The sequence below is a fragment of the Limanda limanda genome, chromosome 23 (genome assembly GCF_963576545.1).
Source record: "Limanda limanda chromosome 23, fLimLim1.1, whole genome shotgun sequence".
In the NCBI taxonomy this organism is placed as follows: domain Eukaryota; kingdom Metazoa; phylum Chordata; class Actinopteri; order Pleuronectiformes; family Pleuronectidae; genus Limanda; species Limanda limanda.
Genome location: NC_083658.1, coordinates 4,127,085 through 4,154,486, shown reverse-complemented (window position 1 = coordinate 4,154,486; position 27,402 = coordinate 4,127,085). Strand labels below are relative to the sequence as shown.

The window sequence follows — 27,402 nt, the reverse complement described above, 5'->3', positions numbered from 1 at the left end:
AATTTCCACACGTCAGCTACAGAGAGCTGTGGAGCGCTCTAATTGAATACTCCTGATATTTCCCCCGCTACTGTTATTGGGCCCGCAGTCGAGACTCCTTCTGCGGCAAACTAACCTAGAGGGGATGAGGTAAAGCAATAAAGGAAGAGGAGGGGGGGGAAAACGCATTAGTGGAGTGCACATGCAGCTGCGAGATCACAGATTCCCAGTCAAATCGAAACATTTCCCGTTGTTCACCATTTTACACCATTGTCGCCTCTGTCAAAATACGAGGAGAAAGGCCTGTGTGGTTCTAAAGGTGGTGCATCTCCACATCCAGCACCATCCTCACAATGCACGCCTGGCTGTCAGCTTGAATCAACGGCCCGATAGTCGCGGGTGTCTGACTACACAGCGCACTTTTTGTTTCAGACTGACAGCACATTCATTACGTATTCAGAAGGCCATCATTTTCCCGCTGTTCTTCTTTTATCCGAAGGTAAATGGATGTCAGGAAACAAATGAGGCGGCTCGCAACAGCTGCACATCAACCGGGCGGCGTCCACGTGACGCCGAGGGTGGCATTAAGTAGCAAACATCACCGCTTCATGCCAGGAGAACCGGGGGGGGGGGGGGTCTTTTGCTTTGAAAAACACAACTTAACACACACACACACACATATATATATAGATACAAAGTCGCTGTCACTTCCAAAACACGCAATCCTAGACACATTTTCACTTTCTCCCAGGCTCGCTCAGGCAATTAGTCAGTCTCGCTTCTCATTAGCATATTACATTTTCACATATAATCACCGCGTCTTAAAATGAAGGAGAACGTAGCGTCTCATTATCTGGCTCCGCAGCTGTTACCGGGATCAAACTCGTGACCTTTCTTGGCTCTGAGCTGCTCTCCCAACCACTGGGTCACCCCCTTCTCTCACGCCTTCATTCATTCACTTCTCTCTCTTAACACACACACACACACACACACTCACACACGCTCTCTCTCTGATGTTAGCTTTCCAGAGTTGTGTTTAATCCACTTACCGTGCACCGGCAACCCCTCTCCTCTATTCAGCTTTCCTTTTCAGGCTTTGTGGAGCCGCCTGAAAAGCAAATCAGATCCTACTCTGAATCGTGTGTGCGCGGGTGTGTGTGTGTGTGTCAGTGTGTGTGTGTGTGTGTTTTTGGTGGAGGAGGCGTACGACTGGAGTAAACTCAGGCCAATTTTAATAGATTTCTCAAAGCATAACCCAGACCCGAATATATTTCCTTATTTTAAAGTTTTGTTTGGGATTACAGTGAAACTCCTCATTTCTGATGAAGTTTTATCGAATGAAAATGTGCTGTGTTGTTGATTTCAGGCTCCGATTCATGTATTATTCAGGTGGCTTAATAAAAACAAGCTAATCTGGCAGATTAATTGCCATAGTGATTTGGAATTAATGGACGCAGGCGCATTATTGCCAGGCAGGAAACAGGTTTTCGAAGATAAACCAGGAGAGTTTATTAGGTGTCTTACAGTGGCCTCTTTTTTGAGAGCTATTCTCTAATTAACCTCGAACCTCAGGCAAGATCATGGAGAATGAAATGCCTCATATTAAAATACCTCCTTTCTAAATTAATATCTTACGCCTGCTCATTGATCAGAAGAGTCCTGGGTGACGTTTATCTTTTGACGCCTCAAACATGCTGACACTGTCAGACCTGGTTAAATTCACACATTCCACCAAACGTGCGCTTTTTAAATTGGTTATATTTCCCCTCCTCAAACAGGATGGATTCCTTCTCCAGCCCTTTGAAAAGGAAGAACGAGGAACGCAGGACCAAGCCGAGAAAGAGGACGTCTGTGACAAGGTGGACAAACCTGAGAAAACGCAGAGGAAAAGGCTGTCGAGAGGTGAGAAATGAAATTAAACCCACGGTGCACGATTCATCTCCAGAATACATGTAGATTTTTTGGGGTTTCATCTTAGCTATATTAGAATTTTCCCTGCATATCGTAACCTTGACTTCTCATTCTGATGCATTTAAACATATTCACGTCCTTGAACCTTCAGTGAAAGATGTATTTAAATCTATTTTATAAAAGTTTGGTTTGATTTTTACGGTTAAAATCTTTCATAAAGTCCTGATGAGACCGAAACTGATTACTTCTGCGGGGACGGGAGCTGAAATATTTCCATTAACACCTCAGCTTTCTTTACATCACAAGCACCTGGGGCCTCATTTATAAACATTGCTTATTCCCAAAAAGCAGCTGGATGGGAGCATGTGCTTTTCCTACATCCAGAATTTGGAATTCATATGTAGGAAATTGCGGCGTGCACGGTTAATGTAATACATATAATCCATTATATCATGGTGACAGGGTATCTGATGGCAAAGTGTGGAAATGGAGCCAAATGCTTTAATGATACTTATCATACAATCCATGTCACTCAGCCAAATTACAGCCTTCTAATAATTACATCCTTTACCTTGTCACGAGGAAAATCCGATCCTAAACATTTTTTTTTCTCTCCTCTGGCGCCGTGCCCTCCAGTTTGACCAAAAGCACTTCTCCATTTGAAATGATATCTCATTATGGGCCGATAATTGGCGTGATTCAGTTAATTGCGACAAGCTCAAGGTGTGAAGCAATTATACAGATTCCCACAGGCGCAGAAAGGTGTCTGCTTCCCTCTGTGGAGCAACACTCCTGATGAGGCAGCCTCCAATTATAGAAAGCAGACACCCACAGAAGGGGAGTGAGCGCCGGCGTCTCCCGACTCCCACTGACGGCTCCTATTCTTCTGTTTGGCACACGGGAACATGTTTTTTCTTCCGGTGTCAACGTCCTCACTCGTCCACTTCAGAACTCACTGCTGCCGATTCAAGCTGCCACACTTCTTTCTCTCTTTTCCTTCCGCGTATTGGTCGCATTGTGAAGTTTCCCTTTTGACCGAAGTGTACCGTGACTTTTATTTCGTCACTCACAAAGAGCTGAATGACAAGCTGCCTGATTTGCATATCAATATTCATAACGGGCGTTTCATTTGCAGTTTATCATTAATTCGGGGGAGTTAACGAGGCGGAACAGTTCTTTATTATTCATGGAGAGGAAACCATATTGAGAGGGTTCAGATGAGGAGCTGCTCGATAAATCAGGGGGTTTGAGCTCATGAAGATTCCTTCTTTACGCCCTGTCCACACTCAATACGCTGCAATAAGGAGCATTTGGAAATTAATGATTTCCCTTCGCCCACTGTAGCTTTGTGTAATGAGCATTTACCGGAAACAATGACCAAAATGGCAGCTACATACTGGTTTCTGTACATTTTGTTCACACTGGTAGGTCTTATTACAAGTTTGCAGCTAAATTTGGCATCACTGCACCACATCACCATTTACAGGCATCTGCCTCGCCCAGTGGTACTGGGAACACAGCGTTCTTCTCTGGTATTTGTAGGATAGTTGTGTTGCAGTAGTGTACACAGGTTGTTAGTGCGCAGGGAACAATTACTATGGAATCTGCTTTTTAGAAATGAGCTGCATTATTTTGATCACTTGAAACGGTTCTCTTTTCAGATTCCAGTCAAGACTACACAGATTCAACTGGCATAGATCTCCATGAGTTCCTGGTCAACACACTGAAAGGCAACCCCAAGTATGTTCAACATTAACCTCCGAGCACTGATCCTCCGAAGGCTCATACCAGCAGTTTACTGTGAAATACACCTTCAACAAACTGAGGCCACATAATCTCACACAACTTTAAGACACAACTCAACTTCTAGATCCTCACATTCTGTTAGAACTCCTGGATGAATGTTGTTGTGCTAGTTCCTGGTGTGACCAAGCCCTTTCTGTTAGGAGTAGTAACTAAACATTGATGAGTTTGAATGGCCTCAAGCTTTTGGTGGGGCTGCAGAAACCTGCTCACACGTTTTGTTTTTCCAGGGATCGGAGCATGCTTCTGAAACTGGAACAGGACATCTTAGACTTCATCAGCAATAACGAGTAAGAATTATTAATTTAAACACCAGTGTTTGGCCTTGTATGGGTGTATTTCATAATTTCATAAAATATTTCTATTTCCCTCCCTAGAAGTCAAAAGAGAAAGTTTCCACCCATGACGCCTTACCATAGGATGCTGTTACACCGAGTGGCAGCCTACTTTGGAATGGACCACAATGTGGATCCCAGTGGAAAATCAGTGGTCATCAACAAAACCACCAACACTAGAATGTGAGCCTCTCTTCCCTGATTCACCTACAACCTCAGAGCATAAATATCATTAGTATCAGACACTTGAAGGAGACATAACAATATCCTTTTACCTGACAAATGTGCTGTAGCCTTAGCTGCTAAAGTCAGTTGACTGATAAGTTATTTTCCAGCCCGTCCTTGTTACTTAGCATATGTTGCTGTCAGCATCTGCCTGGAATGAAGCTGCCACTAAAAACTCCTGTGAATTCCCCCCCCCCCGACAGACCCGATCAGAAATTCTCCGAGCACATCAAGGATGACAGGGCGGACGACTTTCAGAAACGCTACATTCTCAAACGAGACAACTCCAGCTTTGATCGTGAAGACAGCACGGTGGGTGTTGGGTATTTTTTTTTTTTTTTCTTCCACCAAGCTGTCACTTTCATTTCTGACATGTTGGTAAGAGTGGGACAATCTGGCGTCCCATACATAGCTGCTAAAGAAGCATGTGTGTGTGTGTGTGGTGTGTCCTTGCCAGATTCGAATGCGTTTGAAAGCTGACAAGAGGAGCAAATCGATGGAGGAGCGGGAGGAGGAGTACCAGCGAGCCAGAGAAAGGATATTTGCACATGATGTGAGAGCTGTTAGTGTAGGCGGGCTGGGGGGGTGGGGCGCCATGTTGCACAAATCTTTGTGTCATTTCTATTCATGTGCAAATTCTGTAGATTTCTTGCTACCAATTACCACTGCTGGATTTATGAATTTCTAGACAGTTAGCTCCCCTTTGTCGACCTGCAGGCAGTTGTACTGGCTTCAAAGCAACTGCTAGGAAATGTAAAATGTTTTAATTATATTGATAAATTGATAAATATTATAGAATCGAATCCATTAGGACACAGGATTTTTTTGGAGAGAAAACCTAAAAATGTTTGTAATGAACTCTACTTCTGTAATTGACTGTAATTTTCTTTTCACCCCACAGGTAGATCACTATATACTAGACAGAAGGTAAGCTCTTAAACTGCATTGATCCCATGAACACCACCTTATCTTCTCCTCTCCTGCATGAATTGTTAATTTAGCATCTTTTTGAACCTCTTCACTTTGAAACAAATCACTTGTGTGGTTTTTTCCTGTCGGAACAGCCTCGGCTCTGTCATGTTTTTTAAAATGGTGGATGTCTCATTGTGTCACAGCATGTTCCGTAACAGCTCTCTCCTTCCTCCAGCGCGCAGGATGAAGACGCATGCATGAGCACCCAACAGAGGCGGCAAATGTTCAGGTAAGCCCACCCTTTCGTCACACATCATTCAGCCCCTTTCAGAGACTGCAACGCAGGCGGGGGGGAGAGAACCCTGTGAATCGGCATCTGTCTTAATCGGCACAGGAGTGCTGATCTGAGGATTTGTTTTTCTGCTTCTCAAGAAAGCTTCTGTGAAATGGGATTTTCAGCCCAGGCCTCTTCATGTTGGACAGGCTACTCGGACCAAAGCCTGCCAATTAAACCATGAAACCATGAAACCATTTCTCTAAATGTCATCTTTTATTGATCAAGAATCGTTTTTTTATGTGGGTAAAAACGCAGTCATGCTGTTAAATCTATAAAAGAATTGATTAATATGTTTCGATAAGATGAATGTGTTGGCTATTGAGAAATTGTGAAATATACTTTTTTTTTTTTACCATTTCATGCATGGATCTGGTGTTTAATTTTATGGCCGAACAGCAGTAAACATTTAAATTTTTTAATATAGCTTATTTGAAAGTAAGATCTGAAACAATAAGTAGATGAAGCAATGAGTCATTTGATAAATGATTAATATCAAAAATGCCCTTGTTCCATATTCTCTAAGTAATCTTAAGTTTTCATCTACTTGTCATTTGAACTCCCTTTTGGACTGTTGATAAAAATATTTTTTCTACTTGTTGTGGTTTTCCTGAACAGGCTACGTGCCGGCCGGTCAGGCGCCAGCCGACAGAGCAGCTCAGAGACAGACACGCTGCCGCGGCACGGCGAGCCGCGGCCGTGGAGCAGCACCGACAGCTCGGACAGCTCCAACCGGCTCGCCCCGCGACCCGCCATCACCAAGGCCAGCAGCTTCAGCGGCATCCTCCCCGGCCTGGTCCGAGGGGACAGCACAGCCAGCAGCAAGAGCACCGGGAGGCTCTCCAAAACAGGTGAGGCAGACGTGGAGCTGCGTCACACGGCTGCGTTACAATATTTAGAATCTGCCGAGATACTGCAGACAACGTTCTCAGAATAACCTCAGGTTGTTTAAAATGAGATGAAGCAGTGTAGAATATCTTACTGAGGGAGTTTAAAACACAACAACAGTATTAGACGATATTCTGCCATCAACACAGAAACCAAGTCCTGCTTTCTTAGCTTATGATTGATGGTGATTATATTGTAAACGTAAATTCAGAGGGATTTGTGTAGCTGCTCTTTTTTCTTTTCCTCACACAAGAGAAAGAAACTCTGCATCCCAGCTTTTAGAAGAAAAATTTTATTTATTTATTTTAGTCATTTTATTGTACAAATAGGCGGAGGAGGAACAGAAACGTACATTTAGCATTGTCAAGCAACACGCTCTGCCACTCGAGGCACTTGAGGTGTTATGAGAACAAATGTTTGTCGTCCTGCCGTGGTCAATAAAGTCTGTGGGCCGGCCCCGGAGCCGGACAGCTGTCGGGAGTAATTACCGTGCAGCAACACGCTGATGGACGAGGCTCTTAAAAAGTGTTGTAACAGCAGCAGGATCAAACTCGGCAATGAGGAGCTGCTGCATAATGTAGAAGTGCCACGCCAGTCACCAAGATGAAGTTAGGGCCTCTCCCCAGCGGTGAGTGCTTACTCCACAATATGATACATTTGTAAGTTGATTGGCTGAGATTAGATGAAACGCGTTTTTCCGCTGTGGGCTCGTCTTCTCATTTACGCTTCTTGGCCGAGTAGCACTTTTAAAAAGTTGTTTACGAGGTGGCTGGCTGCCCTCGCTTAGTGTTCAGAGAGTTTAAGTGGAGGAGACATCGTGCCTCAGCTGCCTTGTCCTCCTCAGCACTAAAATAACCCTTCTTTGCAACAGGCAGTGAGACGACTCCATCTGAAACGAGGAGCTCACCTTTTGAAAGGATAAATTCACTCACTGGCCTTTTTTGGGATTTAAAATTTCTATCGATTACTAAGAAAGCTCTGAGAAGCTTTGCCCCCAAGCTGTGTATCAGATTTGTTTCTGCCATGTATGTCCTCCGCCCTCAGATCCCCAGACGTGTTGCTTGTGGATCCTTTGATTGAAAAACAAAGGTGACCGAGTCTTTGCAGAATGACTTCCCTGAGGAGATCAGTGCACCAAACTCTGCCTCATCGAAACAAACCCACTTGTTTAAAAGTGCTTTTCGGGGATTTAACTTTATGGCGTTTGAGTTAATTTTCCTCCATGTGTTTTATAATGTCATTAGTTTTTAGTACTCTTAGTTTGTTTTATCGTCTTATCTTTCTTAAATATCTTTTTTTATTGAAAAGCACTTTGTAGCTGTGTTTTGAAAAGTGCTTTATGAATAAACTCATTACTATTTGTCATTCTGGGAAACGCAGGAAGTAGACGATAATGTTTTTGCTCCTGATTTTTTTTTTTCCAGGTTCCGAATCATGCAGTAGCGTCGGCTCCTCGTCCAGCTCGCTCTCCCGTCCCCAGCTGCCTCTCCCAGCTTCGGCCGCGACCCGATCCAACATCCTCAACACGCAATTGATCCACCAGGCCGCCGACACCAGAGGCCCCGGACACCCGGAGATGATCAAGAGCCTCCCATCGCAGCCGCCGCCAGCTTTAGACACAACCAGCTATTACGTGTTGCCGTTGGAACCCTCAGCGATCCCACCTGGCAGCGTTCTGGTCAACCCACACACAGGTGGGTGATAAACGTCCCTCCAGTGCTTCTCTCTCAGTGAATCACAAATCACCAGGAAATTAAAAAAACATTTTCTAAACCAAAAACCCAATCTCTTGCATCAAATCAAAGTATTTTTTCCCCAAAATAAATCTATGTCCTTTAATTATCTGGTGTCCCAATGAAAGTTCATGGCATCAGGACAGAATTACAGTTTGGCATGCGGCTGCACTCGGTTTGTCAGACCAAAGCAAGCTGATCAAAATGCATCGGACAGATGAGAGGAATCTGAAAATATTCCTCATGAGCTGCAAACTGAACTTCTGCTGCTGCCAGTTGTCTCCTCTCGTGCACTGGGTGTGTCCTGCACTGTCTACCAGCACCATAAATCATGTGTTTTCCTTTAGGAGGCTGAATTATTAGTACGTGCTCAGCTCACATCAGTGTCTCCTTATGCATTTCATTTAACAGGCAAGCCTTTCATCCATCCCGATGGCAGCGCTGTACTATATAACCCGGGAAGCATCGTCCCCGCTGCTGGCAGGAATCCACAGCAGGGGAAACCCCTACAGCAGCCAATCTCTGCCGCAGGACAGCAGCAGACCACCAATCATCTGCACTCCCAGGTCAGTGGGTGGGGCTTAATGTTCCAGCTGGAATCTGGAACGTGGGATTTGTCTGTAAAGTGTGTTTTTCTTAACTTCACTAACTTATCGTGTTGAAACTGGAGCTGATGGTGGGATGTTAGGAGCTTCACAAAGCCGTTTAATTAACCATTTACCAAAACCCCTCCCCAAAAAAGCAATCGTCCAATCATCACTTAGCTCCCATATCTCAGCCCGACGAGTTCTGAGTTGAATCGAAAGTAGCTGGTAGCCCACTTCCCATTTCAACTAGTAAAATTGCCCATTATTTGTGTAAAGTGCATCGAACAGGTGCAGCGACAGCAACTTAGCAAATGGTCAGTTGAAGCTTCCACCATTTTCCTATCAACACCCTTCCAAGTCTCATTCCCTGTCCCTCTGTCCGTCTTCTTCCTCTTCCTCTTCCTCCCTCAGCCGATCTGTCCTCTCCAGCCGTCCTCTGAGCCTGTCCACAACCCAATGGTCTCTTATCCTCTTCCTCCTTCTCAGTTCCTGCCCTTCTGTCCTAACCAACAGTACACTGTGGTACAGAACTTTTTCTTCTTCCGTTTTATTATTCCTCCTCCGTCCCATCTCCTGACAGACCTGGCTCATTAAGGGTTTATCTACACTTTTCTCTGAGCTGTGAAATTCAATTAAACTGGTTTGTCTAGAAAACCCCAGGAAGATTCTACTCAAGCTTAAGAAAAGCTCTGAGCTCTGTTTTGATCCAGGTCTTCACACTTTTATCTACGTGGCTTTTATGTTTGTTTTAAATTGTGAATTTATTTGTATATCAATTCCTCGACTCCTCGTTACTGTAGGTTTAGTATAATAAGGTCTTTGTAGTGATATGTAAAATCATGCTCAATATTCTCTCCCTATTATTTCCTTCCTATAATCTCCTTTTAACTATTCCATTTTTTATTTTTTTCATGGTGTAAAGGTGCATCTAAATCCAGCAGGAGCCATTACCCACATATATAGATCATGCATTCACTTAACCTCATTTCTGACCTGGTTTTAGTGAAAGACATGCCTCTGTGACTAATTATGCCTGTAGAAAGTCCCATTAATATTTAATACATCAGCAGATGTTAGCGCTGAATAATCCATGACTAAAACACTACTCTTCCAACAACATGTCAGAGATGACCTGGACCAGCGAGCGCTGGCGATACAGATAAACAGTTCACTGGAGTCAGCTCGTCTCTGCAGACCTGGGTCAGATTTTAATACGGCGTTTGTTTAAATCCTCATGTGGAAGCCCATTGGACAAATGTCTTTGATTCAGCACTTAGCTCAGAAATCAGTTGACTGTCCCTGGGGGGTGAAGTGAATTGATCCGTATCCTGACTCGCAGAATTAAAAACTGTGACCCAGGTTTCACTGTCAGTGCTTGTGTTGTATGTATATTTGTGTTTGCTGTGTAAAATTGGATTTAATTTAGTTCTTCAGAAATGTAACCCTGAATTCTCCTTCCAGCCCGACGTCCTAAACGCCCAGTTCAGTCACATGACTCTGACGCAGCAGCAGCCGCCCAGTGACAGCGGAGCCGCAGCTCAAGACACCCGCCACTATCCAACTTTGTACCACCACCACCACCACCACCCCTCCCCTATGGTGCTGCAGGGAGCCCCTCCCCAGCAGGTTGCTGGCTACATGATGGCAGGGCCATCAGGAGGACACTCGGGGGTGCTGCAGGGTCATCCTGTCCCACTCCCAACTCCAGGCCTCAACCAAGCGTACTCCAGCTCCACACCGGGCCCTGCTGCTTTCCCCGGGGCCACGTTGAACCAGCCGTTACTCCAGCAGCACGCTTACTTCCAGCAGCCTGTACAGCAGGTACGGACCCCCCCCCCCGCGGTGCTTCTCAAATCGTGCTGTCTCTCCAAAGCTGTTTGAAAATGTGCTAATTTCTCACCACGTGTCGTTCCTGCAGCAGAAACCAGCTTTTATGACTAATCCCTGGTTTCTCTTGTTGCTGGGGAATGGATTAAATGGGCGCTGACGTGTTACACAATCCTTGAATTTGTGTTCTGTGTCTCCTACAGATGTCCACGTGTTACTGCTCTTCATCCCACCACCCACACTGCTCCACTCAGCATCATCATCAGCAGCAGCAGCAGCAGCATCATCAGCAGCAGCAGCATCATCAGCTGCAGCAGCATCATCATCATCAGCAGCAGCAGCATCATCAGCAGCAGCAGCAGCACCATCACTACCGACCCCCCGTCAACACGCTGCCCTATAACTGCCCTCAGAGCCAAAACCTGCCCCAACAAGGTAATAACACTCTTTCTCTATATAGAAATACATTTTAACTATTGCTTTTGGAATTTTTCTAGAAAGTCCAATTATTTTTACACACATCCATAAACAGCCCTTTCTTACAAAAAGCCTGTCTTTCACCTTTATTGTCATTATATCCAATTAAAAATTTGAGTTGCAAAGCAAACGCTCCGGGGAACCAAGAGAGCAGCAGGTCGTCTTTTTATTTCTGTGCAGAACCGCAGCTTTAAAAATAGAGCTTTGAAATAGTTGCATTGGTCAAATCAAAGGTTATTTTAATGAATAAGATCCATAGTCTCTGATGGGGAAGCAGCTTTTCCTTGAGTCTCCAGACTTCGTGGGGTTCACAGCGAGTCGCGGCCTTCCTGCGTTATCAACAGACTTTGTTCGCCTCCTGCTTTGAGTGCCTAGATTGCATTTTTGTTGTTCTTCCTCGTCTTATTTGTTTTTCTCCGTGAGGGAGCTGCACCAGCCGCAGTCCGACGGCTCTAGTGAAGGACAAATATTTCTCCCTTGCTTTCCTCCCGGTTTGTTTGTTTGTGCGAGTTCAGATGTCTCCCCGGGAGTCATCTGCTTGATTATTCTGCTTCTCTGTCGTCTTTTTTTTTTTTTCCCCTTTCACCACAGGAGCTGAGATTGTTAGCTCCTGCTCAGTCTCTCTCTCCACACAAGCACACACACATGCACACACTCACACACACTCACTCTCTTGCCTAATGCTGGATGTAGTCTTTGTACAGTTGTAGCTTGTACAGTCATGCACACGCACACACACTGCACACACGTCTCTTTAAGTGGCTGCGGCACTATTCTGTCATCTGTAGGCTGCAAATGCGGCTTCCCTGCTGGGGACCCAGGGAATAGACAGCGGACAAATGAAGCTGACCTACAAAGGCAAAGGACAGCAATTATTTCTCAGGGAAATGGTGGGAAAAATGACTCCAGCGCCTCGTGTCCCTTCTGTTTTTTTTGCAATAATTAAAAACAATACATATACGACCATCTAAAGGTGAAGACACGGCAGCACGGGTTGCACACACAATAAATAATTGATCAGCGGCAATTCTCTGAGGGCCCGGTCGGTGTCCACAGAGAAACCTGCGAATGTTTCCACTCACTTGCATCAGACAGTCCCCATCCCCACAGGGCTTCGGCTTCAGTCATGGTCATTCTGAATAAAGCCTTTCATATTTAATGTGAATGTTCCACGGATCTTCCCTTAGTCTTTACTATTATGTGACGCTAGAGGTTATTAAGAGGTTCTTTGACACGAGAATGCCCATCGTCATTTCCTCGACCCCCGGGTGGATGTCATCAGAAGTCTGGATCAATCCAACCAACAGTCAAAGAACCAAATATTCAATTTAAATGAGGAGAAGCATATTTTCACAAGCTGAATCAAAAAAGAAAATGCCTTTTAATGATTAATAGATTATCAAAAAGGTTGCCAATTTAATTGAAATTGATTAAAACTTAAACTGACTGTACAATGAAAGATAATCCTCTTTGATTTTAAAAACTAAATTTTATTTGAACAGGCACTTCTTCTTTTGTGACAAAATGATGGAATCAGCCGTGCCATTGCTAGAGAGAAAAGGTGGCAGTGGTAAATCAACCAACTTTCCAATATAACAAATACATCATCCTTGATTTGAGCATTGATTGAAACAAAAAAAATATAAATTATGGGTTGAATGATGCTGGTAAATAGTCAGAAACTAGATAATTATTTTGTGTGGTTCTTAAATGTTCAAATTCCCTCTCATCTTGGGGTTTTAAAACATCTTGAGGCTTTTTTTTTCTAACTGATTCTGGGTTTAACCAATAAAGAAATATGCGAGTTTCTAGAAATCCAATAAATATTGTCCATCAATAATTATTGTACATAAACGATGTGGCTCAGATCTCTGGTCTGAGAGGGCTGGATAGTGTGGGAGACGTCCTGAGTCTGAGAGGCGGGATCCGGGGCCGGGACGCTGTCTGAGAGACCTCTACGAATCTCACAGTGAACCGGTCTCTTTTTCCGCCCCTCACTCCTCACCTGCAGGACGGACAGGAACCCGTCCGTCTCTATGACCGGAGACCAACTGTGGAGCTGAAGGAGGACGGAGCTGTGTAACTTAGAAACTCTTTGCTCCGTCCTTGTTGATGCTTCAAATACCTGAAACTGTCCAAAAGCAGGGCAGTCATTGACGGCCGGACACTCATTACCTGCCTCTGAAGGAATTTTCTAAATAAAGACAGCACAGTCTCCCCTCATCTGCTGCCGGCTGGTATGGAATAAAACTGTGTGCATTTGATATAACGCTCGTTTCATGCTCGGTTTGTAAGTGAAGGTGGGAGACGGGGGTGGATAAAAATAGTCCTCCCCCCTCGGTTCCTCGCGGAGCATTTTCATTGTCTAGCTGTACTTTTCCTCCCAGGGCGGCAGACTGTAGAGACACCTTCACAAAAGGACGTCCTCTCCTTTGTCACTTGGATTTCCACATCTGTGTGTCACCAGGGACACTATTTTCAAATGTCTTTTTTTTGTCACCTTGACATTTAAGGGTCCGTCTCCACCCCCTCCTCCCCTCAGGCTCGGAACAGCCGCCGCCATTTTAGGCCATCTGTAAAATGGCTGTACCTGTGTGACTTTGTATCGTCTTCTTGTGCAACGTTTTCTTTGGGGCGCTCTAAATGCATTTTTTTTAAGAAGTTCTTTAGAAGTGCGATCTCATTTTGTGTTCACCCACTCGACCAAATCACTTGTAGAATTTATTTTTTCCCAGGCAGCGACGTGGCCCCGGCCACTCAGGTTGCATGTGCAGGCCACCACAGGCTAAATCAAATATATTGACTTTCTCATTTATTCCAAGAGCCTCAAAGCTGCTAAGCTGTAACAGCTCGACTCCCTGAGCAAAGTCCCGACTTCCACTATCTTTCGATCTGCTGTAGGTTCCTTCATTTAAATCTCTTTAGTCTAATTATTTTAACAAGAAAATTTAACATCAAAATGTCTTTATTTTCTTGTAAAATCTTGAGTTTTTCCCCTAGTTGTATTAGCGTCTCCTCCTGCTGTGTTGCATATTAATCCTGAATATCTAATTGTTTCGTGTGTCATGTTCTTATAATCCAGAGTCACCTTCCATCCGGTCACGCTGCTCTGCCTTTTCTCCTTTTGCCCCAGTGCACCAAGCTGTGATGCCAAACCCAGCGTCCAGCTACCAGACTGTAGTGGGCGTGCAGCCAACACCCAACCTCGCCCTCACTGGCAACCAGCAAAGCAATATGGGCAACCAGATGCAAGGCATGATGGTCCAGTACCCTCCAATGCAGTCTTATCAGGTAGGTTTTATCAAGGGAGGCTTTTCTTATGAGTGTCAGATATAATAAAAATCAGCAAATAGCTTTCAGCTCATTTATTTATGACTGAAATTTGCTGTTTTCAGGCTGATTTTATTCTTTTTAGAGAAACGAGGTTAATCAAGTGCACAAACATGTTTTTATTGACGTCGGAGTTATTTCTCCTGAATAAATCTAGCTGCATGTTTTCCATTTTCACAAACCCCTTTTTCCAACGATCTAACATTTCTCTCTGTGCTTCTAAAATCTGTTTTCTATGTTATTCACTTGATTCGTGTTTGTACAATGTGTTGTTTTCTTCTGTAGCAGGTTTCTGTGCCACAGCAGACGTACCAGCAGCCAGTGTTTGTGTCCTGCCAGCCGGGACAGGGGGCGATGGCTGTTGCTGGCATGCAGCCCTACTACAGCCTGCTCCCCCCGAACCAGCACACCACCATGAGGTACGACCGAAGGACGAGCATTTCATCTCCTTTTTTATTTTATATTTCGGACAGAATCTATTAAAGCGATATCGTGGCTTTTAAGTTAGTCAGCATTTAGCATTTAGTATTTAATCTTAAAGATAAAATACTGACATTTCAAAATCTGTTTATTTATTTTGATACATGGGAGAAATTTGTTAGCAGCAATATTTCCTACATTTTTTGGTGTTAACATGATTTCAGTACTAATCCACTTTACATTGACTCATTTAATAATCAGTTTAAAGTCCGAAAGAATCCGATTTAAATTAATTTAGTTTTCTGTTGCGGCCCAAATGAACTTAAGACATGTTTACACTGATAATACACCTGTTCTGATTTATGGCTGCCCCTGTATTATGACAGCTTCTAATCGCTGAACTCGCTCTAATCGGGTTTACATTGAGTTATTAGCTCGGCTTCGTCCCACAAACCGATTTGCGGGCTCTCGGAGCTGTTTCTCACTTGTGAAGGTGCCTCTTATTTATAGACCTAACAGGCCTGATGAGTGAATCCCCACAGCCCCTCTGAGCCAAGGTCATCGTTGTTCACCGGGGGGGGGGGGGGGATATGAAGTTATTACCAGAATGCTTTTGGCGAGCTGGGTCTGCGTGCAGCTGATGAATGTCGACTCCGACACCCTCTCCAAGAGCCGGAGTCATTTTCCTCCAGTCCTCCTCCTCCTCCTCCGCTGCTGCTGCTGCTGTGGAGTGGTGTGCATCACAGACCCTCTCTCATTAGAGCTGATTGATAGAACTGGTTCGCAGAAAGCAAAACATGTAATTAGTTTCTTCTTCCGTGGACCCAATCAATCTGGGTAGTGTTGAGTGGGGCACTGCTGGGACGATGGTTCGCGCACAAACACCAGACACCAACACAACCGCGTGCACGGAGTCATCACCTGCAGGAGAACAACGAAACACACACACACACACACACACACACACGCACGCACGCACGCACGCGCGCACAGAAAGGTGACTTTCTCACTGTCCCAGCTGTAAAATGAGGCTGCGTTAGTAGGGCAGTCGCGGTGGATGATTTATGCGGCAGCGTTCCGAGCAGCTCACTCTTCTCCCACGAGGATCGACCGTCCACCTGCAGCCGGCTTTCTCACCAGCTGCACACGAGTCCCTGCAGACGAGCTGCTCACCGTGCCGCGTGCCGACTCTGCAGATGGACCAAGCTGATAGATTTCAAATTTAATACCTCAGCTGCAGCGCGAGGATCCTGCAGCTCCGGGAGATTCACGCCTGTGCAGGTTTAGAGTGGATTTTTGTAAAGGCCGCCGTAAATTTGATATTAGACTTGGAAGTATTTAATGTCTTTTAAAAGTCTTAATTTAATTTGCTGAACCCCTTGAAAAACTTGCTGTGTGTGTTTGTTCACAGTTCAACGGTGAGTTTCCTGCCCGCCCAGATGATGGAGCAGCTCCAGTTTCCTCAGTCCCAGTCCCCGTGTGTCTCCCAGCAGCACCCAGGCCAACAGTACGCAGGTACGCTCGCATCTAAAGCTCTAACATCACCTCTAAATTCCAACATTTGCATGTTGATCATGTGGTGAAATTAGCGTTTTCACTTTGTCCATTCAATTCATTGTTTCCCCCACTGTCCTCCTCCTAAATGAAGATTCTGTGTAGTTTATCATGTGATGACAGCACAGCTATTTACAAGAAGCTCCTCATACATCAATTTTAAAGATATTCAGTGGTTGATATAGTTATGCAGGAGAAAGGGGAGGACAGAAAATAATAGGTTTTTATATTTATATATTTATACAATTGGTGCGGCAGTGTCGCCATCATCATGTAACAGGGAAGGAATAAAGGAGTAATCCGATAATGTTTGATTAAAGTAATAAAAATGTAAGTGATCAAATGTGGTATCAACCTTTTTCACACAGAAACTTTATCCCTTTTAATTTTTAAAGTATTTCCACAGTCCAAGCTACTTACATGATAAGTGGATGATGGATGTGATGTCCTGACTTGATTATTGAAGTCAATACCAGTATTGACATTTCAGGGGTTTGAATAAAGAGATAACGATATGTTGGCTGAGTTCGATGTGTTTTGTGACCAATGGAATCTGGACGACAAAGATATGTACAAACCAAGATGTTAAACAGTTGTTTACAGAACAAAACCAGCAAAAGTTTGAGGAAGAATACAGGTGGTGGAATGGCTTCTTGCAGGGATTCGTCTTTTTTGAGGTATGAGACAGTGTTTTAATGTCTCGCCTGTTCGGTGTTGGCCTTTAGAAGACTCTCAGAATCACTGTCCAGAGACTCTGGTGGGGCGGCCTCCTCACTAATGACCTTTATTATTCATGTCTGATATCACGGCAGAGCAGCGGAGGGAGCCATCATTTCCAGCTCGTCAGTAATGAGGTCAGATGAAGGTCTCGCGGCCGCCTTACCTACAGCGTCACCAGTAAACATTTTTAATTGGCTGTGCTGGGGCCAGAAATAATCGTCAGATTAAGTCCAAATACCCACTGTCCTTGCGACTGTTATTAGGTATTATTCCATAAATCAACAGCGGCGTCAGCTGAGTAAAGTTTGCCATACGATTTCCAGTTTCTATGTAAAGAGAAATGAATAAGATGGAAACGTGTTGTGTGGTTTTCGGAGTTCACAGAGCAGGAGGTCACATCTCCACGTGTTTGTTCTTTTCCTTTAAAGTCACATTATTCACCGCCATGCGTCAGAAACTCGTCAGATAATTGGATCGCTCGGATCACCGCGGTGGATTTAGCCGGGAAAGGGGAACGGTTTGTTAATGCACCACGGATGTGCCTTTTATAATCAAGGCACTTAGAGCCTAATTGTTCAGCAGCTAACGGTGTGAGAGTTCTCACTGATGAAGCTCGGTGCCGAACAAGAAGTGCTGAGAAGCAGCTTCCGGGCCCAAACGCATTTAGAGTTTCCTCTGGTGCATAGATGACGAGTTGAGCTGATGAATTAAATGAAAATACTTGTATAAGGTGTCCAACATGATTTCCCTTTTGTCAAACACAAATCTGTCATTTCGTATTTCAGCCTGTGTTTGCATCTATTTATTTTAACGTGTGTGTGTGTGTGTGTGTAGGGTTGCTGCCTCCGGCCCCCAGCAGTGGCATGATGATGCTGCAGATGACAGCGGCCCCCTGCCAGCAGCCCCGGGCCCCCTCCCCCTGCCAGCGGAAACAGCCCGGCTACAAACACCCGGGGCCCGAGAACCAGCGCAGCCGCCGGCCCGCCGAGCTCCCGCCGCTTCCAGACCTCACCCAGGTACAAACGCTGCCCAAGTGCAAAGACTAGGAGGAGAGACTCGCACACAATGCAATAAAAGCCGTTTCCCCTTAATGGTTCAAAGTGATAAGATTGTATTTACAACCTTTTAACCTCATTTATTGTCTCGTGGCTGTGAAAACATTTAAGTTAATTAGTGGCCCAGAGGTTCAGCGTCTTCCTGAGCGTTTCAAGTTAAAGTATAAATGTGCTGAGAAAAGGTTGGTCACAGGACAATGCAGATGTCAGTGTTAAATGTGTGTATTTGACTGAGTCTCGTCTCCTCGGGCTAAAAGCAGCCTCCCTGCTGCCAGTTAGGTTAATGTCGGAGTAAACCGGCTCTTGCAAATGAAGTCAACACCGCTGCAACCTGAAAATGAGGAGAAAATAGTCCTTAGTATTAGGTTGTAATGGTCCATTAGTGGGACTAATGTGGATGGAATGGTGCATTAAAGCAACGGCTCGAGCTACAAAATGACTTTTGGGAAGAAAGCCGGAGCTGAGGTTTGCTTTTTTTTGAATGAAAGTGTTTTTGTGTGTTTCTCTCCCCGTTCTCTCCCGCCGCCCCCGTCGGTGTGTTGTGTGTAGAGCAGCCTGCGCTCGTCCCCGGCGCTCACGCCCTCGCCAGGCCAGCCGCCCAGCGTCAAGGGGCTCCTCCCACCAGGCATCTCGCCCATCCCTGTCATGGCCCACCACCCGCAGCTCCCTACAGCCTTCTGCCACAGTGGACCAGGTCGGGCCACTCGACTTCTTCACTCAGTCACACGTTCAACAGAAGACATGCTCGCCAACATGGCCGCCTAATTAAAACAGAGGAAATTATGTTTGTGCCCTAATCCTGAGTCTGCACTGGTACATTTTAATCACAGAAAAAAAACCCTGTTCGCAGGCAAGTTAATTATATTTCGGCGAGAAGCTTTTCCCACAAAAATTATTTCATTACAGCAAATAAAGAAAATCGGAAATTATCACCATGAGCTCTCGATGATAACATCTCTCGTAACACTTTGAATTTAGCGTGCACACTCACTAAAGCAGCCAATCAGACATGACCTCCTGTTAGCTCAAATTCAAATGATTATATGGTGCATACAGTAGTAATTAATGCACTGTTGTTGCTGTGACCTTCAGGTGAAGCCCACTACTCTCTACTGGGCCAACCTCTGCATTACAAACCCTCCATCAGACCTCCGCTGATCCACACTGCCCACATGGTGACCAAACACCAGGTTGGTCACCTTCACCCAACGTCTTCTATCGCTAACACATGGGATTTTATTATAAAATGATGTCAGCGGTCTCCGCTCCTCCCACGAATCCACCTCTAACTGTCCTCTGTGTCCTCAGGTTCCACTGGGGGTTTGGCGTAGCGGTCATGGGAGGAAGGCCAGCAGAAAACCTCTGTCTTCAGATCTCAGTGTATGTGAAGCAGGTAATAGGAAGTCCAGAGGGAGGCTTGGCAGTCGGACCTCTTCTCCGCGGCAAGAGACGCCCGATATCAATCTCTATATAATGAAGTTTTACCTCCTTCAATTTGTGCGGGAATTCAGGCGATTCGCTGTCAAACGTCAGGTTGGAAGACGTCAGTCATAAAAGGAAACTCGTGTAAAAAAAAAAAAAAAGCGAATCCCGTGATAAATCCAGCTGCTGCGTCGTCTGCTCGGCAGATTAACTGAAATAACGTTTTTTTTTTTATTGTGTCAGAATATGCTTGCTGCGCTCCGTTGCCGTGGAGGAAGGCGTCGTGTTTGTGAATGTAAGCAGAATAAATTACAGACGGGGCAGAATCCACACCTGGCAGTGCAACCTGCAGCCCGGGCGGTATTGTTGCTGAAAGAAAAGTGCTGATTATTTCAAATATCGCGGCGTAATTTTCTCTCCTACTCTCCGAGCTGTTTCCTGCGTTATTCAGGTGCTCGCGTCAACAATCCCTCCAGTGCAATCAACACGGAGGAGCTCATAAGCAGCCTCCTCTTGGTTATTTCTTATTTTACAACAATCTATTTTTAAATAGTTTAATCTACCAAAAAGCATTAAAAACCCAACTATATATTTTATATTATTTAGCTTGAGCAACAGGTTTGCCCTCCGATCGACCCAAACACTTAAAAGCCGACTGCAGCAGTTTGTCGAAGCCTCCCGATGGTGCAGGTCTGAAACTTCTCTTCACCCATGACAGTTGTTTTTATTTACTGGCACTGCTGCTCACTGTGTGTGTGTGTGTGTGTGTGTGTGTGTGCAGTGAGCACTCGCATCCTGGAAGTGACAGATCCTCCAGAGGGGATCAGCTGTACAGACTCCCACCACCTCCTGGCAGAGCTCTGCGAAGGGGGGGGGGAACTGATCCCGCGGCCGTCGGACCACCAGCCCCGGCTGAGCAACCCAACCAGAGCCGCTCCCAGCAGAGACCCGGCCTCATCTCACCCTCTCTTTGCCATGCTACCCTCCAGATACGCTGTCCCAAGCACCGCGCTCCACCACCGCAGCCCCCGGGCTTCCTTTTAAACTCCCGATAAAACACCAGACCCGAGCGGGAGCGACTCGGAGAGAAGCCGCCGGGATCTCGGTGCATCTACGGAGCGCCACATCAACGCACATCCAACCACCTGCCTCTGCTGCCTCAGTCTGGACCGTCTCACCAGACCCTGTCCAAATCCAAAAACAGTATCTAATGTTTGAAGAATGAATGTTCCTTTTTTTTTTTATTTTGTTTTAGTTTCTTTTTAATTCTTCTCTGGCCAAACAGGCAGCAGCCCCCACCACTCGGGGGCTCGTTAGTAAAATGGCCGCTGAGTTCAATTTGAGGCTTCCTCTTTTCTAAAAAAAAAAAACAAAAAAAAAAAAGCAAGTTTGCTGTTTAAAAGTGTTCCAAGAGCTTTAGGATTTATTTGCCAGCTAAGATGTTTGTGTCTCCTCTGTGGCTCTTTTCATAGCAGGTGTACGAGTGTGACAGCAGCACCATATCCAGCATAACATCCACATAATCAACCGCAGTCTGGTTCCAGAAGGTTTTTGTGCCCGCTTTAGACAATTAGAGGATATTATTTCGTTTCAATTTCGCATCCGTATCGAATTCAATTAATTTAAAGTGATTTAATCGACGTGGATCAGTACATTTGTTGCCGTGCTCCAGTTTGAAAGTGAGTTAATCACATGAGCGGGTGTCGTGTCTTGTATAACATGCTCCCGACAATGAAACACGCTGCAGCACTTGTACCATGTGAGCCCATACAATAATAAACACTGAATAATAGATCCACTACCTGAATAATTTAACATCACGTTTCTACACAGTGAATGTTGCGTTTGCACTGAAGTGACGATCAAGGACGGAGATTTGATTTGAATCAGGGCCTGGATTCTCCTCTTTTAAACCCCTCATGCCTGTTTGTTGCACTCAGCCAGGCCACTTTCTTTTATATTTAATTAAAAATGTTTATATGCACAAGAAAAATGCAATCGTGTTTGTCACTACTTCATTTTGTGTTGGGTTTTTTTTCTCTTTGTGTGACTCATAAGAGTTCTGTGTCCGGCGTGGCCTTTCTTTTTATTCTTGTCCGACTAATAAATGTTTTCACCACACGTGTCGACATAACTTTCTCTGAAAGCCAAAAAACAGGACGATTAATAATTCACAGCCAGCAAATGGACGCTCTAATTTAACGTCTCCTCGTAGGAGGATGTTTTTAAAAGAGCAAATCAGATGAGGCAACTTGTCTGTGGATGTTGCCGTGCAGCTTGTATCTGTGCCTGTTGGGCATTGCAGAGATATTTGTTTTTCTTTGTAGCCTCATTTCAAACTGCATAAATCAGCCGGTTTGCATTTAAAGCTGCAGATTAATTCAAATGTGGGGAAACGGAGACACTCAGTGGCCAAAGGGTGTAACTGCAGTGGTTATTACACAGGTTCAGGCAGAGTGAACTGTCTGATGGGGACACTGGCAGGGTGGTGGTTTGTGTCCTGTGTCCCCGACCACCTGTTGCCCACCTGAAGGACAGTGGACAAGCTGACCGCTCACTTCCAGAGCCGCAGGAGGAGACATGGAGGAGGTCACTGTCTCCATCCTGGACGGAGTCGCTGACGTCACTGGACAAAGCTGAAGGTACAAAAATATATATGAGCCAAAGTCAGGCTACAAGCTACTTCGCCTGTCATTTAATCAAATCCATTTAAGATCTTATAATAATATTAGCGTCTGGGTTTTCCACCTGTATCTCAATATGCGTGTCTTTACACGTAATAAACAATATAAAGATGGCCGACATGACGACGCCCCTAAGTGTGAAGCTAAAATGTCTCAACCGCCACCTGGTGCAGTGTAGCTCGTCAGTATTAGTTAATGACGTAATGATATAAGTTATGAAACAGGTTGAAGCGTCATGATTGACCCTCCTCTCAAGGGACCCCCCCCCCATGTCCCATCCACTAACATGGGGCAGGCAGGGTCTTTAACCAGTACTGCAGCCAGCCACCAGGTGGCGATGGAGATCTTTATTTTCAGTCTGAGAAAGTAATGATGTCACCTGTGTTCAAGATTTAAGGTGAGAACAGAAAAACAGATTCAGGTGAACGTGGAAATAAACCTAACACATAAACCTCTGCTCTGTGAAGAAGCATGAAATATAAACGTGAATAAACACCTTTAGAGGAAGTCACTGACGTTTCATTATCTCGTATTAATATTTTAATGACCTAAAAATAAATAAAATAAAAACCCTAAGAGCCAGGATGTGTGTCAGGGGTCAGGATTCACAGTCACAATTTGATTTGTTTATTATTTACTAGAAATGAAAACCGTGAAAGAACTTAAATAAACTGTTTCTGTAATTGGTTCCCATTGGATTCACCTAAAGCTACAGTGGGTAGAGAGGTGAAATATAAAGGACACATGCGTGTGTATGAAGTGATGAGTGGAGTCAGATTTTGTGCACGTGAGATTTGGAAGCATCATTATAAGAGGTAAGATCTTGGTGCAACAGGAGAAAGAGGACGGACAAGACGTTGAAACAGCTTCAGTCCAGTTTAACCCTCTACTGCTCCTGTCGGGCCCAGAAGATCCCTCCTCAATCTGAGGCTAATGTCTCATCGAGGGATTGTCCACTGAGGATGGACGCAAGCAAGCAAAGGCGAAACACACACAAAGCTCCAGGGAGCAATAGACGATATTTCCAGGACAGGACAATCCCTCGAGACAGGATTTCAGGAGAGAATCATTTGAGCTCCTTCCACAACAGGACAAACTATCTGGAGGAATCAGATCAGAGCATCTCAGCTGTCACCCTGAAGCTTTGTGTCTCCAGATGCTTGGAAGGCCTTGAGGTGTCTGCCCAGTGGGTTCAAGGAACCGGCCTCCTGAGGACACTGCTGAGCGAGAAGCAGGACGTCATGACGGCTTCAAGGATCCAGGAGGCCTCAAAAGACCTCTGGACTCCTGGGAGGACGAGGAGAAGAAGCCTCAGAGACAGAAACTCGTCCAGATCTGCAAAGATGTCCATTCTGTGTTTGAGGATTCCTGCGTAACATTTGTCAGCCCTTCAAATTCCAGTCTCATGTTCTATAAGAGGGGGGGGGCAGAACTGGAGCTGCAATAGATAATTGTAATATTCAGTGGCCACAGGGTGATGCTGTTGTGCTGCATATTCATAACAACAGCTCCTGCAGTTTGAATTCATTTGTCTTATTTTGTTCACACTAATAAAAGTGTGTGGTTGCATCTCAGCAACTAATTTGATTCACAAATAATATGTCAAGAAATTAATTAATATTCTGTTGATAAAGAATCAACAAAGATATTAATTAAAAAACATCCTCCTGTGATGTTTCTTTGTCTTTGTTTCTTTGTCTTTGTTCACGAATGGATCAATAATTTGTCTCTTTCAAACATCAGGTCTTAATCCAAACAAGGTTCTCACAGCAGCGGAGATAAATCTTCATTAACCTCCTCACCTCTTAATTGAAAACAGATATTCTTCTGATTAAAAACAAAACTGAGAGACGCCAACCTGTCGCTCAATATCACAACTTCCTGTCGATTCTGTCGTCCAGACATTCACTCCATCATCACATGGGTTCAACTTTTATTTTGATTGTATATTTTGTGGCAGACTGACAAAAGAAAAACAGAATCTTTCATATTAGTTTGTTGTGTATTGAACCACCATCGACACCTTTGACTATTTGTGACGTCAGAATTAGAAATAATTGAATATAAAGAGAATAAGATAAAAGTTTGTCTGCGTGTGCAAAAACATCCTGATGCCAGAAGGAATAATATTAATACTAATAACTGAACAACTTGAAAATGTCTTTTCAGGCTTTTGTGACTTGTTTTATTCATTTTCTTTTAATCAGAATCCTGCACCGTCAGTGGACACTAGGGGGCGATGTGACACTTTCAGCCACATAATGGACTAGTTAGAAAATGAGACACTGTAGATGCCATAGCTTTGCTCACTGAGGCAATTACGGCGGCTGGGTTTGGCGAGCAGGCTGCAGATTGGCAGACAAATGATGCCAGTTGGACGTCCCATAATACACACACACATACACACACACACACACACACACACACACACACACACACACACACACACACAGGGAGAGATGTGTGAAGCTTCTCAGTAAAATCATGCTTTTTTTGGGGGTGGGGGGTCTGATTATTCAAATGAGCTCGTCCACAGCCTTGATAATTGATTCATTAGGTTGGAAAAAATAAAAATCCACCTAATGAACACACACAAACAATCTGGTCTCATCTCCCCGGCGACACACACCCTGGTTGTTACCATAGGAACGTAGTGGGAGAGGTTAGCGAGCTGCACACACACACTCTGGAGTACAATGGAAACATCCAATAGGACGGAGGAAGGCCCCTCTTCCCCTCTCGTCCTCAACCATCAGCCATGTTTTTACTGGGGGGGGGTTAAAACAGGGAAGAGGGTCAACAAGCAGGAAGCATGAATTATTTCTCTCAGCTCCGGCCCTCCATTACGTCCCCTTTCACTGCGTCCCCCCATTATGCATGAAGTATAATTAGGTAATTGCGTTTCGAATATATTAAGCTTGTGTGACTTTCATGATGGAGGTCAAACACAGCGGTAGGCATCTTCACCAGACTCTGCCAGGGATCAAACCTGTGACTGGACCACAAATTAATTTCTGAGCGAGTACAGGCCCCCGGGCCCGAAGCCTCACAAGGGTCCTGGGCCAGGTTCTTTCTTTCTTTCTTTCATGAAGAACAAACACATGGCGATGTTTCTCCTCCTTTGCTTCTTACAACCGCTCGACCACCTATTGTTGAATTTCCGAGCGCCTGCTTGTGCGTTCATGTGTAGGCTCGTAAGTATTTGAGGTCAGAGGTCAGGTGGACGAGCAACAAGCCTCTGCGTCTTTTTCACAGTGAGGAATGAGGCTGCTGGTGATGGATGGCCTTCCTGAGGCGACGTGTGTGTGTGCGTGTGTGTGTGTGTGTGTGTCTGTGTGTGTGTGTGTGTGTGTGTGTGTGTGTGTGTGTGTGTGTGTTTGTGCGTGTGCTGTAGTAACAAATTGCCTCTTAATGATTCCTCTCACAGATCATCACCCGGGCCGCGAGAGGGGAAAGTGATGAGGGATACGTGTCGTGTACGTCCCCTCCCCCCCGCTGCTCTGCCTAAATGTTGTATAGATATAAAGCAGATGTGATGGAAGAGACTTGTAACTCCGGAAATCCTCCTGAAATTTGCCTATATGTCCAGAGTCAGTTGCTTTAGACAATTTTATCAATCTATCCTGACTGATTCTGAGTCTTCTTTGGAGAAAGCAATACTAGTATAGAGAAAATACAACATTTGTGATACCGTGGTGGATCTCCTCAAACTGGTTCACGAGCGTCTGCTGCTCCTCCGAAATATCCTATGATGGATTCTGCTGCCCGGTGGGAGCGCCTCTCAATTTCATCCCCTCGTCTCTCGGCTCCATTAACTGACAAAAGACACCAGAGAGGGACACACACATTTCACCACGTGGCATCGGATGATTCGTAGAAACTAGGCCTGTGTGAGTTGTGTGGAAGCACCAGTGTGATTTAATGGTCCGGTAAGAATTGAACCCGCGACAGCATCAGTATCAGCATCACATCCCCTCCAGACGTTTCTGTACCGACCACGATAGGGACACCAGACTGCTGCTGATAAACATTATGTGAAAATCACGAGGTTTACTTCAGCTCAGCCGTTTCACTGTGTGGCAAACAGGAGAAATCCACAAAAAACATCCAGTTCCCTTGACAATGGAGGGATTTACATAATTACAACAGGAGCCAATCACATAAACTGAATCCCTTTGTTGTTCACGGCTTCAGGCTTCATCGGTGTTTTGAGTTTTTTGTCTGGACCAGTCTGGCAAAGAGAGGAGGCACAGATGAAGAGGACAGACGTGACAACATGTGAGAAAAGGTTGTGAATACATTAGCAGGACATGGTGTGTGTGTGTGTGTGTGTGTGTGTGTGTGTGTGTGTGTGTGTGTGTGATGAGTGCATTTATATGCTGTCAGTGTCAGAAATCAGCAGCGTGGTGAAGATGAGTGACACCGGAGTGAAATGGAAATTTTGAGGCAAAGGACCAAACCGTATCCACAGTCCACTGTAGAATCATTGAGAATCAGAGGGTCAGAGATAAATATATACCAGAATATGAAATACAAAACGCACATGTGTTGATAAAATGTAAATATACGAAAGGACCGGTACATTTTAACTGTGCAAAAGTGCATGGACTAGTGGCAGAAACTTGGACTATGGCCAGAAAAGGTCTCTGGTTCGTCTCTGGTTCGACTCCACGGAGAAACAACAAAAAGACGAACCTGGATTGATCTGTCCAAAAATCCAAGAGGATTCTCCCTACCCTGTCTAGTGCCCCTGAGCAAGGCACCTTACTCCCCCAACATCTGTTCCCCGGGCGCCGTACATGGCTGCCCACTGCTCTGTGTGTCCTGCACCAGATGGGTTAAAAGCAGAGGTTAAATTTCCCTCCCTGCATGAGTGTGCTTGTGCATGTCTGTGCATGTGTTTGGGACAAATAAATGTATCTTGTATCTTAATCTCAAGTCGTTTTCAGACATGAACTCTGGAAAATGTCAGAACATTAAAGTGCATGGGCAGAACATGCAGGAGACAAGGCATGGCGTAGGTATAAAACACGTGGTTTTGTTTGCAGCACTCGCTCGATGTAGGCAGGAAAAGTAGCGGGAACTGTCTCATGTGCATTCTCTCGTGCAGCCCCTCTGGAATATTTTCCGGAAACTGTGCGGACTTCAGTGCACGTGTGGAAGCCCCTCTAATCACATCCAGTGCAAGAGGTCGCACACGTCTTTC

The 27,402-nt window shown here is 45.0% G+C and overlaps 1 protein-coding gene across 4 annotated transcripts in view; it reads left to right on the top strand.

The window, feature by feature from the left end:
* The window catches only part of LOC132996839 (R3H domain-containing protein 1-like), a 38,400-nt gene extending 16,895 nt beyond the window's left edge, over nt 1–21,505 (top strand). Inside the window, exons 4-25 of one of the 4 annotated variants that reach the window (XM_061067203.1) lie at nt 1,758–1,881; nt 3,552–3,630; nt 3,924–3,983; nt 4,071–4,211; nt 4,457–4,565; nt 4,711–4,806; nt 5,155–5,180; nt 5,401–5,454; nt 6,118–6,350; nt 7,812–8,081; nt 8,532–8,686; nt 9,119–9,229; nt 10,169–10,528; nt 10,738–10,969; nt 14,145–14,302; nt 14,627–14,760; nt 16,173–16,276; nt 17,870–18,051; nt 18,640–18,784; nt 19,183–19,280; nt 19,399–19,483; nt 20,294–21,505. In XM_061067203.1, the coding sequence (XP_060923186.1) occupies nt 1,758–1,881; nt 3,552–3,630; nt 3,924–3,983; nt 4,071–4,211; nt 4,457–4,565; nt 4,711–4,806; nt 5,155–5,180; nt 5,401–5,454; nt 6,118–6,350; nt 7,812–8,081; nt 8,532–8,686; nt 9,119–9,229; nt 10,169–10,528; nt 10,738–10,969; nt 14,145–14,302; nt 14,627–14,760; nt 16,173–16,276; nt 17,870–18,051; nt 18,640–18,784; nt 19,183–19,280; nt 19,399–19,483; nt 20,294–20,556 (3,219 nt within the window). In that variant the 3' untranslated portion in view covers nt 20,557–21,505. Of the gene's footprint in view, nt 1–1,757; nt 1,882–3,551; nt 3,631–3,923; nt 3,984–4,070; nt 4,212–4,456; nt 4,566–4,710; nt 4,807–5,154; nt 5,181–5,400; nt 5,455–6,117; nt 6,351–7,811; nt 8,082–8,531; nt 8,687–9,118; nt 9,230–10,168; nt 10,529–10,737; nt 10,970–14,144; nt 14,303–14,626; nt 14,761–16,172; nt 16,277–17,869; nt 18,052–18,639; nt 18,785–19,182; nt 19,281–19,398; nt 19,484–20,293 lie in introns of those variants that run through there. The other 3 variants (XM_061067201.1, XM_061067200.1, XM_061067202.1) reach the window with 3 other exon arrangements.
* Nucleotides 21,506–27,402: the final 5,897 nt, after the last annotated feature.